Here is an 18,624-nt window from a genome sequence, read left to right as displayed (position 1 = left end):
CCGTGATTTTAGCAGAGTTTTCGGCAATGTGTGTGATGCCATCTGCAAGAACATTAGAAATTGCATAGACCACACTTCCTGATGTTTCCATTCATGCGTTGCGGTTCACCATGGGGAATCGCAATGCATTGAAGACATTGAACTGTTCACTTTTAATGAATGAAGTAGGTGGAGTTCAGGGAAGAGAGGACAGGTCCATTGTAGATAAATGGTAACAGCGGATGCCAATTGGAAAGCCCTGACAAAGAGAGGCACCCCCCAAAAAAACAAAACAAAAACCACATAGGCTTAATTGTCTGCTGTTGCAGAGAGTGGCATCACTGACTTGACTTCCAGGTCTCGTAGCTGATATGGAACCCTAAAAGATATAAAGTTGAACAACCTTTTCTCTTGGCAGACCTTTTGTTTTCCCCAAGGCTGAAATGTGCAGTTTACAGTCAAGAGCCCAGAATCTCACTTACTCCTTTACAAAGACTACTGTAATAGCAAGCAAACAAGTCACAGGTGTAGACAATCACCCATAATATTGAATTAACGTGTGTATGTGTGTGAATTTGTCACACACATACAGTTACAGTATGTGATAATAAACTGCTTTGCCCAACCGCTAACCATGAATGAAAGAGAACATTTTGGGTACGGTCAAACATGTTTTCTAAAAAGAAAAAAAAAGTCCAAGATTTCACAACGTCTGTCATAGTATGTAAACTTCTATAAGCACAACTGTATCTGTGGATACTTAAAGGATGCCCATAGGGAAAAAAAAGTGCCCAATTGGAATACTTGCCTCTGTAGAGAGAAGCCTCTGGATACTCCACAAGCTTCTCCTGTCCCCCTTCACCTCACTGTTCCAGTGCTGGGACTCCCTGAAGCTCGTTGACAATTGGTTGTTGACAGAACTCGGCTACACTGAGCATGCGCCTGAGAAGTAGCAGGGAGCAGAACCGGTTCATATTTTTTCGCTAATCCTGAGCGGCTGCACAGACGCCATCCATCCTGTGCAATGCAACCATTCTCATTCACATAATGCAGCATGACCTTAAGCTTTTAGGAGGTCCGGGCATTCAGCGGTGGTCTGTAGGAGGTCCAGAGGCTTCCCTTTACTGAGGGTAAGTATATAACTTTTGTCTTCCCTAAAGTCTAAAGGTTTGCTTTAAAATGAATTTATTAGCAGTAGAGGAGTACCCAGCAAACACCATATTTCATAAAGGGGGTACCTGCTGTAATAAGGTTGAGAAACACTACGGTGTACATAGTCATGCCTCTACCTTTCTATCAGTGCTCACAATCTATTGTTTTTCAAATATGCTCTTTTCATTTGCAATTTTTTTAAATGTATTAATCTCATATGTGAGGAGTATTGTTAACCCTGAATGCATATATCAGATGCATTAGTTTATCAGTCCCTGTGTGTTAGAAAAAGTACCAAGTTTGTGTGTAAGTACAGTGCTATTCTGTTATTTTTTTCTCAACTTTCTGTTCAAGCCCTGCGAAAGAGCATTCTCCCCATGAGTCTTTCCATCTGATGATTTCCAGTAATCAGTATTATGTATGAAAAACCTCACACCATTCTACCCATCTTTTCTACTAGCTGAGATTTCTTTTTCACGCAAATGGCCATGGGTAATTTGCATAGTAATAGGAACATTTGTGTCACACCATTTCAGGAACTCTGTGTCTCAGCTAAGACTTGTGGCTCTGTCTGCACCATAAGACTTCATACAGAACTGTTAATGGGCAATTTTACTTCTGCATAGCCGATTATCACCATGCAGAATTGGTATTAAGTCTGCAGAAAATGTAGTTCAGGTACAGATTAGCATTATAAGAATAAATAAGTGAAATGCATAAATAAGTTACTCTAGCAGAAAATAGGTCAATAAATGAGATTTAGCCAGGAGAGCAGGTAAACAGGAATTCTGTTTCCATCTAAAGGGGATTTCTATTTTGCTGAAAAGTGCAATCCATTCAGTTCAGCTCCCTCGTATTGCCAGGATTAATGGTAAATATTATTTCAACTTGCTTTCTTTATGTGTATATAAAACCTTGCCATCCTACGGCACTTCTAACAGAAGCTAGCAGATGGAAGAGTAAATCTGCACTGTCCGTCAATGGACTTGTGCAGGCTTTGAATTTAAGTAAGAATGGCTCATGCAATTACAACTGATTACTCCTGCAGCAAGGTGTTATATAGTGTAAAAGTCTGATCTGCTGCATAAGGCTGGAACAATGTTGCTCAACAGAGACGTAATGTTGTTTTTCTAGTTTGAATTTCCATCCTAGAGAAACGTCAGAAGCCTGACGCCATATCTGCACAACTACAGCACAGAGTTCTGGTCACTGTTCCCGATAAGGTCAAAGACTCTTGTGAATGATTCAGCTTCTCAGTATTGGTGCCCATCCACCACTCAGTGTTTCAGCACGATCGACCTTCTGATTAGATAATTTTATCAAATGGGAAGAGAATTGATACTGCAACATGTGCGCACGATTGATCTTTCGATTGATTTCTGTCCGAAATTGGTCAAAAGGATTGGTTGGAAATGCTGGGAAATTTTGGTAGCAAGGGCGCGATTGGGTGAGCGGCGGTAACGGCGGTCACTATTGCAAATATCAACACACTGGACAGAGCCCCTGCTGGTGTCCCTCAAATGTCAAAACAGACTAAAGAGAATTAGAACTTGACCAGTTACCGTAGTTACAGCTGGATTCCTTCACTATTTATGTATGATACTGGGGATATCGATTAGTAGTGATTAAGCACATAGACCCATATCCTATTAACTTTCTTCCTTGACTTTCCTTAACCCTTTGTGCCACAACTTTGGAGGTATTTGTATGGTCATTGTCCATTTGGATGACCAATTTGTGTTTAAGTTTCAACTTCCTTGCTGAACTCCTACTTGCAATCTGCACACTGTTGTTTTGTTTCACTATTTTTTGCACCATTTTTTAACGTTGTAATTTTGGTGGAAAGCTAAGTTCAGTGTCGAGGTCAATGAAATAACTGCTGCATTAATGCAACTAGCCACTAGATGGCACTTCCATGTCACATTTTTGGTTTAAATTCGTTTAAAGTGGTATAAAACTCTGACATAATATTCAATAAAAATGTTTTCCTACTTTTTATATCCCATACACTTTTCATATTTGCTTTTGTGCAGAAGTATTATTATTCATTTAGAAGTTACAAGTTCCCAAAGTACAATTTGTTTTGCTCTGAGAGCTGACATTGCATTTTATTCATAACTGGTGTATTCATATTGTAATGTACCCATAAATGCTTTCTGACTATCTGTCTGTGTTCTGGAGTGTCTGAATTGCCAGAGAATGTTTACATTCCTTACTTGATACAATTAAGTAAACACAAGTTCGGATGTGTCCAGCTTTCCCTGCAGGGAGTTTGTAAGTCCCGTGTTTAACTAGTTGAATGCTGTTCTAGTAAAAAAAAAAAAATGGTGGTAGTATATAATATGCTGCAAATAATATTTTATCTCAAAAAAGAAATGCTGGGTTTCATACCACTTTAATGTAGCATGTTAACCACTTGCCGACCAGGGGATTTTTCAGTGATCGGTGCTGCGTGGGCTCTACCGCCTCTTAGCACCGATCAGGAGTGCAGCAGGGCGATCAGACTACCCCCCTTTTTTCCCCACTAGGGGGATGTCCTGCTGGAGGGGTCTGATTGCCGCCGGCTGCATTTGCTTAGCGGGGGCTCTTCAAAGCTCCCCTCCACAGCGTTCTCCGCCGTCTCGCCCGCTCCCTCCCTCTCCCTCCCCCTGTGGGCTGCGCAGGACGGATTTCCGTCCTGCGCATTGAAGGATAGGCTTCAGCCTATCATATGCCGGCGATCCCCGGCTAATCAGGGGCCGGGGATCGCCGATCTGCCTGGGATTTCTTCCCCGCCTGTTTACATTTTGCCAACGAGCCGCGATCGGCGGCTCTCTGGCTGTTCACGGAGACACCCTCCGTGAACTGACATGGAAAGGCCGCTCGAACGAGCGGCCGTTTCGATGGAAACCCTCAGACAACCAGTTTACGCCAATCGGCGTTAGCTGGTCGTCAAGAGGTTTTTAAAGCCCTAATAATGGCAAAACTGTACAAAGCCATTTCTAATAGCAATTTCATCTTTATCATGCTCTTGCATACCGATTACATATTCTGCAGTGCTTTGCAGAATACATAGCCTTGTCACGAACTGTATTTCGTATGAGCTCACATTTGGTGTTTTTTTTTCCCATCATCTTCTGAACCAACTGCGATATGTGAGGGTGCAGACAGTATAACAGTGTTGTAGAATGTTTTATTTTTTTTGTTTTGTTTTTCCTCTTGGGTTGGGGGGAGGGGGGGGGATGGTGGCCGGGGTGGCTGTTGAATTTGATCGACAAATGTCTTTTTTTTATTTTAATTTTTTTTTTTGTCAACCAAACTATGTAATTGTATTTATAACCTAGTCATAGTCTACTGTTCCTATAACAATCTGAGTTTTTTTGGAGGGGGTGTCAATCTAAAGAGTTTAACTCCGGAGGTAAAATTAACACTAATCAATAGGATTGCTTTCAGAGTTTGCGAATTGCACTTTATTTATTTTCTGTTTAGGGCCTAATAGAGTCATAAAGCGTTTAAATTACCGAGTTAAAACTGAGATTGTAGATTTACTTTGACTTTAAGCAAGTGAAATAACAAAAATATAACCTGCTCTGATTTAAGTTACCATATATTCTTTCTAAAAGAGCAGAATGCATGCACAGTCCTCACAGAGGAGAATAGCGACTATTTAAAGTCCAGCTTTGGGAAAAATCACTGTAGTTTTCGATATTGTGAATAAGGGGTTAGAATCTCTTTGCAGGAAGTAGGGAAAAATGTCCAACAGTCTCAGAGGCAAAACCAAAAACATTTTTTGTAGAGTGAGGAAGCGTTCTAAAATGGGCAGCATGGTTGTGTGATGGATAGTACATTGGCCTTGCAGTACTGGGGTCCAAGGTTCTAGATGGGACCACAACACTATCTGCATGGAGTGTGCTCCCTCCAACCATACTAATATGTTAATTGGTTACCACAGGCTGTGACTACAGACAGCTAGTGACCATAGTGGCATGACCATAGACTTTTTAATCATGTATTGTTGTTATTAAAGACCATTTCTAAGGTACTGCTGCTGTTGTGGAAACTGGATTATTTATATGGTATGATAAGGAGGAACTACTTTTTCCTTTATATTTCTTGAAGATGTTTACTTCGGGTCGATGACCCTAGTTCCTGTTCACATTTATTCCCCATTAAGGATTTATTGCCAGTGGATAAGACGGGGCAATATTAGGGGCTCAAATGTTCTTTTGTTAAGGCAATTTTAACCCTTTCTGTGCTCCCTAAAAGTTAGTCCAGTTAAAATGTCAGTGTTTATAGGATATCCGTAAATTGTAATGAAGATATCTGTTTGCCTAAAGGATATCATGCTGTGCCTAATCTTTAAGAGCAGAAAGTAAGTTCTAAGTTTAGATCCACTTTAAGGCAGTATTAGACAGGCAAATATTGGTATAGAAGATATTTCTTATGTCCAGGTTTTGTTTATTGTTGTCGGTAACAAATGTGTTTTAATTTATTATTGATGCAGTCAAGGCATTTGATGACACTGGTGGTCTTTTTGTTACAGGAAGCTCACCCAGATCATAAAGATGTTCTCAGAGTCACAGCATCATTCAAGACTCTTGTGGTAGGTTGTGTGTGTTTGTCTCCCCATGCCTTGAGGTTATGTATAATGATTCAGAGCAAAAGTTAGCAAAGCAAAGTCAGTCAACTGCAAACCACTTTCTGCTTACAAAGGGTAGATCAAACTGTGATTAAAACTGATAGATAAAAGTCTTTGTATATGCAGTTTTTTTTATCTTTTACTGTCTCCTTTTCCTGTTAGTAGAATATCAGTATATTTACCGATATTGTACTGGTCTCTTATCTTTTCCTATTCTTAAGCCTCATACACACGCTCAACAGAAGTCTTTTAAATGCACAATTATCAAACAACTTGAAGAAGTTGGATAACTTTTGTCAAGTAAAATATCACTGATAAGAAGCGCCCAACGACTGATAAGACGCAGCTCAAGTCAATCCAACTGTTGGATTGACTTGAGCTGCGTGCTATCAGCAGTGTTGCCAACCGCCTGTACATTTACAGGCATACTGTCAATTTTGATTCAAATTTAGCTACACGTGAATTCCATAAGGAATTTAGCAGTGTCCGTAAAAGGACAGCCAATCGGCCTCCCTGAGGGCAGGAGGGAAGTCAGTGCAGAGAAGGGAGAGCGGTGGGCACAGCGGCGGGGAAGGGGGGACATCTCCCCCCCCCCCCTTTCCTCACCTGGGGCTTCCTCTTCCTCACTTCCCCCTCCAGAACTAAGTATTGTTCGGCTGGCAGCGGGCGGGACTTACCTCTGCCTTGATTCAAGTGCCGGAAGAAGTTCTGCGTGCCGCTGCTCTGGTCTAGACCAGGCTAGCGGCACGCAGCACTCCATCCCACGCCGAGAACAAGATGGAGGCAAGTCACTGCCCGCTGCAAGCGGCACAATACTTAGTTCTGGAGGGGGGAGCAAGGAAGGGGTAGCCCCAGATGAGGGACGGGGGGGAGACGTCCCCCCTTCCCCACCACTGTGCCCACCACTCTCCCTTCTCTGCACTGCCTACCCTCCTGGTTGGGGACAACCTAAAGTCCTGTCTACCTATCCTTGGGAGATCTATACACCTGCCTACCTATTCTGGGGACATCTATACACCTGGCTACCTATTCTGGGGAAACCTATAGACCTGGCTACCTATTCAGGGGACATCTATACGCCTGCCTACCTATTCTGGGGACATCGATAAACCTGCCTACCTATTCTAGGGACATCTATACGCCTGCTTACCTATTCTGGGGACATCTATACACCTGGCTACCTATTCTGGGGACATCTATAGACCTGACCACCTATTCTGGGGACACCTATAGACCTGGCTACCTATTTTGGGGACTTCTTTTGAGAGAACTACTGCCAGATTATCTGTATTTTTGGGTAACCGCTGCCAGATTATGTGTATGGTGGGGGCATGTGCAGAATGCTCCCATGTACATGTGCAGTGACCTGCAACTGGCCAAGTTGGACATCTTTCTGAGGGAAACAGCGACTGAATGAATCCACATAGAATGATGGTGAGGGACCAAGAGGACGCAAAGAGGCAGGAAGAAGCTCCAGGAAAATAAAACTGTTCAGATTGTTTCACTTGAGGTACCATTTAATAACAAAGATAATCACAACAAAGTGAAGTGTTGGGGGAATAGACTCCAAAATTCAGAGAATGAATCAATTAAAAATGGTGAGTAGATCAGGCCAATGGTATCATACACAGTGTAATATATATACACTTCAGATGATGTATGGGCAGATTGACCAAAAGAGAGATTTCTCTATGATCGAAGAGAGATCTGCTGCCTGCCCATACCCCAGAGGCTGATTCCCAATCAAATTTATACTGAGATCTCCCAAGAATCGTCAAGAGTCCACCACATCCACCACCTTGCCGTGTATAGTTTATAAATGTGCATGTAGTGTAAGGGCTCATTCACACTATGTGAGTTTTGACTCATTGCACAATGATGTGTCAGCTTGTTAATTTGTACAGAGCCATAATAATCCAACATACATACAGACTGTTTCGGATTGTTTGATCCTCATCAGTGCATGACATGGATAAATTAACAAGCTGACCATTTATTGCATTCCAGCGGTTCTGGAGGTGTGTTTAGCTTCTTAGGCTAACAATGGTTAATTTGCATATATTCAGCAGTGATGCACTGGTAGACATCTCGGAGCTCACTCCAACCTGAATTATCGCAAATCCTTTCTGTTTTAAGAATGCAAACTTTTTGTTTTAAGAAATCAAACTCTTGTTATCCTTAGTATTTTAGTAAGGGGACTTTTAGGACCATTGTAGCCCCTCACACTCCAATGAGTAAAGTTCACCATGAGCTTGCTGGTTAATGTCCGTACACACGCCGGACTGCAGGAAACGACGTGTCCGTCGTCAGCTCCTGCTGGGCGTGTTTTCAGCAGACAGTCCGGCGTGTGTACAGTCTGTCGGCAGACTGATACGGCTTTTTATCAGCGATCCGCCGTATAAGTCTGCCGACAGACTGTACACACGCCGGACTGTCGCTGGAACGCCCGCCCAGCGGGAGGTGACGACGGACCCGTCGTTTCCTGCAGTCCGGCGTGTGTACGGACCTTTAGTCTGTACCTCATTTAAGCAGATAAGATTACACTATCTATGATGTCATTTTGAATCCTGTGTGTGAATGATAAGAAACGCTCCTGATTTTAAGAATCAAAGGCCTGGTAAGTTTACCCTAGACTGCTCTGACTCATTCACCAATTGAGCTGACATTACACTCTTGACTATTGTTGTATAGGTTGTTTTGCTCGTATGCTCAAACTGTGGGCTGGAAAATAGATAATCCAGTATGGAGGGTGCGCTTGTGACTCTGTTGTCTCTCCACATGTGTAATCTGTGTGGGAGGAGTTTCCTTCCTCTGCTATCATAGTCTGAGGCTGCAGCATATAATTAACTCTCGAAGCCAAAGCTCATCATCAGGCCTGTTTCTGAAGGTTAATTCAGCATGGAAAAATGCAACATGTGTAGAGTTGTGAATTTTTACATATATTTTAATACCTCTTTTAAGAATAATACAAAACATGGAAACTGTAGGAAAGTGTGTTTTTTTTTTTTTTTTTTAATCAGAGGAAAACTGAATTTAAAGGCCATCAGTATAATATGTATCTTATTTTTTATTTATTTTATGTGAATTGCCTACCTTAACTGCTAATCATTTAGACCTAATTCGCTGTATATTCTACATGTGCTGATATGTTCAAGTTCAGATCCAACCAATGCTATTGAAGCTGAGTTATTGCTCTTTCACATCAGAGCTTGCGTTGGAGAACGCTCAAAGCATACGTTTTGTTGTATGCGGTTTAATGCGTTTTGATATGCGTTGCACTGCAGTGAGTGTGCGTTTTTAATGCGTTACAGCACATAGGAAAACGCAGGTAATTTTTTTTTCTTTTTAGTTTTCAACTTTCTACATTGTTCCTCTGTTGCATTCTGGGACTGATTGCCTGCGTTAACGGTTTAAAAAAGCGCATAGTGTGCGTTTTGGATTGACTAACATTGTAAAGCATAAAGCTAGCGTCGGCCGAAAAACTGCGCCTGGGTGCAGTGTAAGGCCTCGATCACATCAGGGCCGTTTCTGTGCGCTTTTTACAGCGTACTGCCCTGTGCGATCAGCAAGGTATTTACTTTCCCATGTAAGTAAATGTAGCTGGTTCACATCTATGCGCTGCGCTGAGCAGCGTTACAGAAACGTAGGGTTGCATGCATTTCTGTGCGCTGAGCTGTAAAGCGCACATCAATGCAAGTGAATGGGTGCGCTTTTTTTAGCGCATAGAAGCCCATGCGTTTTTTACCCCTAATTGGAGAAAAAAATACATTTACATACAAAAACAAAGTTTTTTGACAACTGCTGCTGGTACAACAAGTAAAACGTGCTTTAAAGAAGCGCAGTGCAACGCACAGAAACGCGCACTAAAGCGCATGCGTTTTTACCACGCGCTTTCACACGTTTTTCAGCGCAGCAGATGTGAACGAGGCCCCCCCAATTAGCCATATACACAATTTTATTTTATTACTCCTTTTTCCATTAGAAATTTATATCATGAGAGTGTTCTTGGCTGAGCTGAGTATCAGCTGAATGGCTGAGCTGAGTATCCATCATAATTTGAGATGTGCATTTTTATGGAAAGAAGTGCCTCAAAATTTTTCACTCGTTATTTTTCTTTTACTTACTTTTTACTTTTTTCCTATTTTTTTCTTCTTTTGTACTATTTATTTTGTTTTTATCAAGCAAAACCCATGCATTTTGTCTCAGCAGTTGCTTCTTTTATCCCTGAGACTTATTTAGTAGAATAAGCACTGACCAGAAAGTGATTTTCACAAATATTAAAACTTACCGTAATCAGCTTATTTTACTATTTAAAGTGTTGTTTTAATTAAATGTCCAAAAGAGTGAAACTTAAATGAATTGTGCTTAAAGAGAATTAATATATATGTGTGTGTATGTATGTGTGTATATACGGTATATATCAGCTCTGGCTCTTGCTACAGAAATTACAATATTTTTTTTTCCTGAGTCATGCTTTTAAGTCTGGAGTATATGTGACAGCACACCATTTTTAGTTTATTTTTATTTAAGACTATTTATTCTGAAAGATAAAAGACCTCTTTGATCTCCATCCCATGTGTCTGTTTTGTTTCTTTGACATTTAATTGCATCATGAATGCAGTATCTGTCTGAGATCTAACAAGCATTTGTTAACCAACCACTCCAATTATAAATAAAGATACACTCCAGGCAAATATAAAAACACATCCAGTTATGTGTTCATTAAAAACATGAAATATTTTGTTACATTAAAATTGGTATAAATACCTGATGGTGTGTCTTGTAACCCACTGCACTTCAGGACTGGGAGAAGGGAGGGCAGTACTGTTCTACCAGTCTTGAATAAAACTGGGGACACAATATTAAAAAATATTAAAAATATTTTAGCTATATATTTAGTTTTAGCGTATGTACATCTATTATGGCTAGTTAGATGCAATTTTAGGCACTGATTATATGCTAGTAACCCAGAACCGGCATAAACTTAAACGTGTCAGTATTTAAAGGGGTCATTTGCCAACCCTGGCCCCACAAACACACATTACTGTTCCTTTAGATTAGTCTTTGCACCAATGCAGAAGGCAGAAAGCATTTATATGGTATGGATGCACAGACTAGAAGTTACGGTATATCTTTTGCTGGATTTCCATCTGATCTGAGAATCTGCTGGTCTCAGTGGAGCTTCACTAATGACAATAGGGGACCTGGCGGTATAGTTATCTCTTATGTTGGCAATAATGCACTACAGGATTGCTTTAAAACAGGGATGTCCAACTCCAATCCTCAAGGACGGAGGGCCTCACACATTTTATGCACAGCTCAAATTAATTGATGTCTGACTCAGGACAGGTGGGGATCATCAAGTAGATCACAGTTCTGCATTTCTCTGTCCATTCTAAACACTGGCATGGATTTAGCTCTCAAGGACCGGAGTTGGACATCCCTGCCTTAAAAGGAACCTGAAGTGAGAGAGACATGAAGGCTGCCATATTTACTTTTAAACATTACCAGTTGACTGCCTGCCCTGCTGATCCTTAGCCTGTAATACTTTTAGCCATTGACCCTGAACAAGCATGCAGATCAGATGTTTCTGACAAAAATCTGACACGATTAGCTGCATGCTTGTTTCAAGTGTGGGATTCAGACACTACTGCAGCCAAAAAGATCAGCAGGGCTGCCAGACAACTGGTATTGTATAAAAGGAAATAAATGTCAGCCTCTACATACCTCTTGCTTCAGGTTCCCTTTTAAGAAAGAGACCCTTGCTTTAAAGAGTAACTGTCAGGCTGCAGAAGCTAATTTAAACCTCTATTCTCCTGTGTTAAACAGTTTAGAAGGAAGCTCAAAAGCCATTAGTGAAGATAAACATTTCAGTTACCTTTGATGTGTGCTTATCTTAAAGTCTGTTATAGACCCATAAAGACGCAAGCCGCAGCTAAACTGCAAAGCATTCTGGGGCCCTCCCCTCGGCTGCTAATGAGACGGTACAGGAGCTTCTAATCAGTCCAGCGCTGCGAAGCACTGATAAATCTCGGGCAGACTACACTGCAGGAGTCAGCTATTGTTCCTAGCCACATGGCTCATTAATATTCACTGCACACCGTGTTGTTCAAGAACGAGCTTATCTGTGATCAGAAGCAGGCAGGACATGACGACACATTTGGCTTCACAAACATGGAGCCTGCCATGAGCTGTCAGGAGCATCTATCTCTGCATATACTATATACAAAATCTGTGAAATCCAAACGTGGACAGTGAAATGCATATGTAATGTAAGTACAGCCAATCTTTAGCTACTGATATATGTGTTTATTTTCTCTGAGACCCTATACCTAACAGCTCCTCTTTAAGCCCACTCTAGGATTACTTGAAGTGATTGAAGTTGCATTTTCAAAATCTTTTTAAAATAGCTTCCATTGACATTGGTTGGGTTTGGTTAGCAGACACATCACTCAGGCTTGCGCACAGAGGGGTTGCCCCTGGTGTGTGTGAAGTGCAGTTTCCCCCTGAGGTTGGGTTTTCTAGTGATGCAGAGAAACCACAGCATCTCTTCAGTTGGCTCTTTCTGATAACAAAGAAAGGGGTGAACGTGTTTCTCAGAAAAGAAAGCACTGGAAAGTCTGACGTTGCGCTCAAGGCTGACATACAACTACTGTTTTCTGAATCTCCCAAGTTCAGCTGCTAGCGCTTCTTCTGTGGATTTTCCTACAAATGCTACAAGGCAAAGGAATTAGTAGCTGTGATGAATTTGTGTGTTTTCTCATAAATGGTTATTTTTGGCATTCAATTAACTGATTAAGATCTGTTTTTCCATGGAAGAAAAGTCTGTAGTTCACATCTCTATTACCATATACATACTCCGGTAACAACTTTCCAGATGTATTATCGAGTCATGATTTTACCTTGCTGTTTTTATCTCCTGGTATACCTTGTTATAATTCACTTAGCTAAATAATGTTTACTGTTCTACATTAGGTTATATGCAGGGGCGTAACTTGAGGGTCCCAGAGATGTAAGGGTGCCCCAACTACTAACCTTCTCTTCCTCCTTTACCCACTTAAGGACCATGGGGTTTTCTAATGATCGGTGCTGCGTGGGCTCTACAGCCCACAGCACCGATCAGGAATGTGGCCGGGCGATCAGACTTCCCCCCCCCCCCCCTTTTTTCCCCACTAGGCTCCTCAAAGCCCCCCTCCGCAGCCATTTCCGCCCTCCCTCTCTTTACCTCAGTCTGCCTCTTCATCTGTAATGCGCAGGACGGAAGTCCGTCCTGCGCATCCTAGGATAGGCTTTAGCCTATCATATGCCGGCGATCCCCGGCCAATCAGAGGCCGGGGATCGCCGATCTACGTCACAGCGCTGCTGCGCAGCAGCGCCGTGTGATGTAAACAGCGGGGATTTCTTCTTCGCGTGTTTACATTTCGCCCGCGAGCCGCGATCGGCTGCTCTCTGGCTGTTCACGGAGACAGCCTCCGTGAACTGCCGTTTCCATGCTATACCACTAACGACCCGCCAACTCCTATCGGCGTTAGGCGGTCGTTAAGTGGTTACAGAGGACTATACTCCAGACCAGGTGATTTTGTGGCTACACTTGTTGTGGGTGTGAAGGTCATGATGGCCACACTTGTTTTATCACCCTTGTGGATTTTTTATTTTCTTTTTTAGCGTTATGAGGATGAGTACATCCCTTGAGCCAGTCCATTTCTACTGCTCTTTTGACCAAGGTTATAGAGTTCTCTACCAGTGCTGTATGCTGTGTGTTATTGCATCATTTATATAATAATAATGAATGAGATAATGAACACATTCAATTCCTTAAATTTCAAGGAGTTCTTTTCCCTAAAGATGTAAAGGAACAAATTAAGAGGTTGCATATTGTGCTACTAAAATTGCTTCCCTGTAATATTAGTAACATAATTGATACTTGCATGTAAAAGAAAACATTCTTAGCAGCATATCCGAGTGCCAGCATTATTCATTATCTTTAATTAAGCATTAAATCATACATGTGTACTGAGCTCATGATGTAGGACAATTACTGAAGTAGTACTTCTTGATAGCTCACAGCCAGAGTAAAACCCTGCCTTCATGTTTTTTGTTGTTTTTTTGTGTTTTTTTTTTTTTTTTTTTTAGAGAATTTCTTATTAATAAATACGTATCAATGATGACCCTACATTATGATTGCATTAAAAAAAAATCTTATGTGAAATCTATCACCTATTAGCTTTCTTTCATTGCATTCCACTTACCCCTTAGTGTCTATTGGATCAATTTTTCGGTGTTGTCAATTGTATTGTAAAATTGTAAAAGATGTCTGATACAACAGGATGCATGTCCTTGCTTGTTTTATCTTTTCTGGCTCTGAAGTGGGACTTTAGACAGGCCTTTTGTGCCTCTGCTTCTTCCCTCTCTGGTTGGGGAGGTAAGAGACTGCTGACATTACATATTACACATCACTAGGGATGGCAATGCTTAGGAAAACTCACGGTGAAGCAGTGGCATAACTAAGGAGCTTGGGGCTCCAGTGTGACTTTTAAATGGGGCCCCAAGCAGTTTATTGATGTGAAGCCCCAAAACCTACATAGGATAGCTGAGGTGCCCGAGAGGTGAGTTATTGTAAGGACACCATTTAAAGAGAACCCGAGGCAGCATGAAAAAAAACAAAACATGCTACATGCTGATTGAAGGAAGCTAGCGGAGGCAGGGAGTGAGGTGACGGAGGCGGGGGTTCAAACTGATGGAGGCGGGGGGAGCAAAGTGATTGATGACTGGAAGGGGGAAAAGGAGGCTAGCAACAATCAAATTGTCGCTAGCTTTCAGGGGGGACAGCAGAGCCTGGGGGCAATTTACAGCGGCACCAGAAGTATACAGAGGCATGTCACTGGGCAGAGAGCATGCCTCTATGTCCTACAATCTACAAACAAACCGCCTCTGGTACTCTTTAAGGATTACCACTATTCAGTGCTTGCATAGAGGTGCACATTACCGGCATAGCACCAATGAAAAGCTAATAAGGAAGGAGGGCCCCTAGTGGGCCCCTCTTGTCCATGGGCCCCGATGCACTCGCCACCTCGGCATCCCCTATTGCTACATCACTGTGGAGAGAGTAATGAGTTTGATCAGCTGATTTCTGACTAGCTTTAAAGAGAACCAGAGATGAAGCTACCAAAAAAATAGGAAACGATTTTATACATACCTGGGGCTTCCTCCCGTCCTATAAGCCTGGATCGCTCCCACGCCGCCATCCTCCGCTGCCTCTATTGCCGGTACGGGGTCCCGTCACTTCCACTGGACGCGACCCTCTCCAGCTCTTTACGCATGCCACTGCGCAGTACGGAGGGAGCGCACTGCGCTTGCGTCGACTGGCCAAAATGACGCGGGCGGAGGACGGCGGAGTGGGAGCGATCCAGGCTGATGGGGCTGGAGGAAACCCCAGGTATGTATAAAACTGTTACTTAGTTTCTGGGTCTCTTTAAGTAAGGTAAAAGAGAGGTGCCAAAGTGGGTGTGACCCACTAAATAGCAAAATCATTTAGTAACCACTGCTGTGCCTATAGTTGATTTTAAATTAGCCATAGAAATGGCAGTGGTTCCTGAATGGTTGTTCTGCAGTGAGTATTTGCAGGAGAGCGTGCAAATGGTTAACTGATTTTTCTGTTTGGCCACACCCCTTTTACCACCTCTATTTTACCTTACTTAAAGCGGACCCAAACCAAACATTTTTTTTAATTAAAAATATTTAGTTGCAGCACTCTGACACATACAAAGATAAATAAACACTCCTTCAAACCTATGATCATTTCAGTGCATGCTTTTCACCCTTCTCTTTTCATAACTAGGGTTATACAGGTGGCAGCCCTTAGCAATTCCTCCATTGCCAGACACCATCTACTCCACCAGTTTGCCGGAAAAATCCCGGCAATTTGAAAGGAAGGGAGGGGTTCCTCCAATAAATGTAAAATATTTTATATTTGTCATCATGCAGCTGAAAAAAGGCTGCTATTTATTATTATAATTTAGAAAATAGATGTTATTTCTGAAATCTTGTATTTTTAATTTGGGTCCGCTTTAAGCGTCCTCATTTAAGAGATGAGCTTGCATTATTTTTTCAGACTGTAAGGGCTAGTTTACAGTGCTCAGTTGCATTGCAGAATAATTGTGCATGTAAACTCACTGTGCATATAATTCTGTGGACCTGTTCACGGTGCTACGTTGTAACTGATCTCGTTATTCTAACTCGCAGCATGCAGGCTTTGTATTAGTCTATTTCCACTCTCCATTGCAGTTCACAGTCATGACGCATGCAATTTGCAACTGACCACTGTGAATTCAGCCTAGGAATGCTTACATTTCTATCTATAGACATACATTTTGTTGTTTGAAATAGATAATATTAATGTTAATATTATCAGTCAGTGGTCCGTTCTGGTGCTACAACTGGCGGTAATCTGGTCAGTTACTGCCAATGTTCCATTGGACGGGAGCGTGATGAGGGGTGCGTGCACAGCCGAGTCTTGCATGTGCAGAAGGCCGCGACTGCACGGATTACTGGGAGTCATAGCGGCTTAATGGAGGGGCCAAATTGGATGGCGAGGGACTCGGCGCTGCTCATGGGGCTAGAGGAAGCCCCGGGTAAGTATAACTAAGCGTTAGTGAATAATTTCTGGTTCACTTTAAGCCAACCATTCTCATGCAAGAAATATATTTCGTAGTAGTGATAGTCAAGTAGATGCAAATAACTTTGAGTTTATGCAAATTTATGCACGTTTTATGCAAATTTATTCAGCTTAAAAATGAACCAATCGAATTTTACCTCAGCGGGATTTGATTGGTTCGTTTTTCAAGCTGTACACATCTGCATACATTTGCATCAACTCTAAGTTATTTGCATGTAATTGACCATCACTGTTTCGTAGCAATCCTTATCCATAGTGGTATTGTCTGGCAGAAATAGAAAAAGTCCGTTTATTGTTAATCTTGATTTTATACAATTGTATGTAAACATCTTGAAAATTAAACAAATAAAATAGCTACTGCATATGATTGGTACAATTCCAAGCAGCTAATATTTGTGTAGATTTAACGTGAAATTTTGAACCATTCCAAATTGTTGTCAGTAGGGTCATGGTGAACAGGTTCATCTGGACATTTCCAGCCAGGGAAATCATTAGCAAGGCTTGCAAAGTTTCTGCATGCAGTTCACTGCTGCTGGTGACGGGTACAACAGAAACTCAAACATGGCAGCACTTTAGGTTATATATTTGTAATTTTATTATGTATGTATGGTAGGTATACCATTTATTTCCAATGTTGCACATCACTCACAAATTTTACCTCTGTCTATTCCCCTTCTGTATTTCAGACACAATGTCAGGACCTAAGAAAGAGGAAGCAGCTGGAACTGCAGATCCTTTCTGAGCCCATACAGTCCTGGGAAGGAGACGACATTAAAACTTTGGGAAATGTCCTGTATATGTCACAAGTTATGGTACATTGTGGAGGAAATGAGGTATATGTCATTTCATGTCACTTTTCACTTACACAGGATTGAAGCGGACCTGAACTCAGAATTTCCTCGCTGCTCTGAGATAAGAAACAGCATAATAACCTTTAAAGAAAAAAAAATTGTTACAGCTGATACAAATCCTGCAATAAATCGACAGTGTGTCTACATCCTGCTTTCATGTAAGAAGACATAGGATTAGCATCCTGTGTTTACAAATTAGCTGCTCTGCCGAGGAAGCCAGCTGACACAGCTAATAGATCAAATTACACTTGTGATTAGTCACAGATGAGGTGGGAATTAGACAGGCTAAACATTTCTCCATGTTTTCCTTCTAACCTGTGGAAAAGTTTAGGTCCACTTTAAGGAGGCACTCCAAAATGTGTTCAATGATTTTCCTGTATGTAATCAATTATAAGTCCTAATTCTTGGATCAAAAATGGCCCCTCACATCAATGGAGTGCTTACCCACCACCACCACCCCTCCTATCTGCGGCCTTGCAGAGAGCACAGCAGAACAACTTCTGCCTTTACCCTCTCCCCCTATTTTACTGATTTCCCTATATGGTAGTTCCCCCTATGTAGGGTCACTAGGCTCCAGATTCTTTCTCCTGTATGTCCTCCGTGTGCAGCTGGGTTTTCTTTCTTCAGCTGATGTGCTCCAGCCCTGCTATGAGCTCCTCTCTTCCTTGGCTATTGTACAACTGCTAAAGAGGAAAGACAAAGTGACTGGGAACACACAGTAGACAGTGCCTGGAGCCTTGTGACTTGGAGCTCAGGAAACATAGATATTCACTACCTCTCCAGCATTCTCTACCACACGGTCACATACTGTATACTCTGCGTAGAACACCACAGGGAGAATCACTGGTGGGGCCACCGATTTGCAAAGGACAAAAAAAGCACTCTGCTTCCTGCATGGCAGCTAATGGAAAGAGGGTGACTGTGAGGGTGCAATGCCTCTCTGCAGTCTGCAAGACAATTAGCGGCAGCGGTGGGAGAGGCTCTGTGAACGCTAGTGGCAGTGGACTGGTGAGGGGTGACCGCCATACTGGAGTCAGGGATGTCACTAACTGCTGATCAGGCAAATAGTGTATTCGTGGAACGACTGTGGAAAGGCAATGGGCCCCTTAACCAACCATTTTACCGGTTCTTTCATGTAAAATGGGGGCCCGGTTCATATTTAAAGGACAACTGAAGTGAGGTGGATATGGAGGCTGCCATATTTATTTCCTTTTAAGAAATACCAGTTGCCTGGCTATCCTGCAGATCTTCTGCTTGTAATACTTTTAGCCCTAGACTGAATAAGCATGCAGCAGATCAGGTGTTTCTGACAATATTGTCAGAACTGACAAGATTAGCTGCATGCTTGT

The 18,624-nt window shown here is 42.1% G+C and overlaps 1 protein-coding gene across 1 annotated transcript in view; it reads left to right on the top strand.

Moving 5' to 3' along the window:
- ARHGEF6 (Rac/Cdc42 guanine nucleotide exchange factor 6) overlaps nt 1–18,624 on the top strand; it is a 183,988-nt gene that overhangs the window by 118,637 nt on the left and 46,727 nt on the right. Inside the window, 2 exon segments of the mRNA XM_068247903.1 lie at nt 5,654–5,713; nt 17,111–17,257. Of these exon segments, the coding sequence (XP_068104004.1) occupies nt 5,654–5,713; nt 17,111–17,257 (207 nt within the window).

This window comes from Hyperolius riggenbachi, chromosome 8 (genome assembly GCF_040937935.1).
Source record: "Hyperolius riggenbachi isolate aHypRig1 chromosome 8, aHypRig1.pri, whole genome shotgun sequence".
NCBI lineage: Eukaryota > Metazoa > Chordata > Amphibia > Anura > Hyperoliidae > Hyperolius > Hyperolius riggenbachi.
This window is presented reverse-complemented; position numbering and strand designations above follow the sequence as displayed.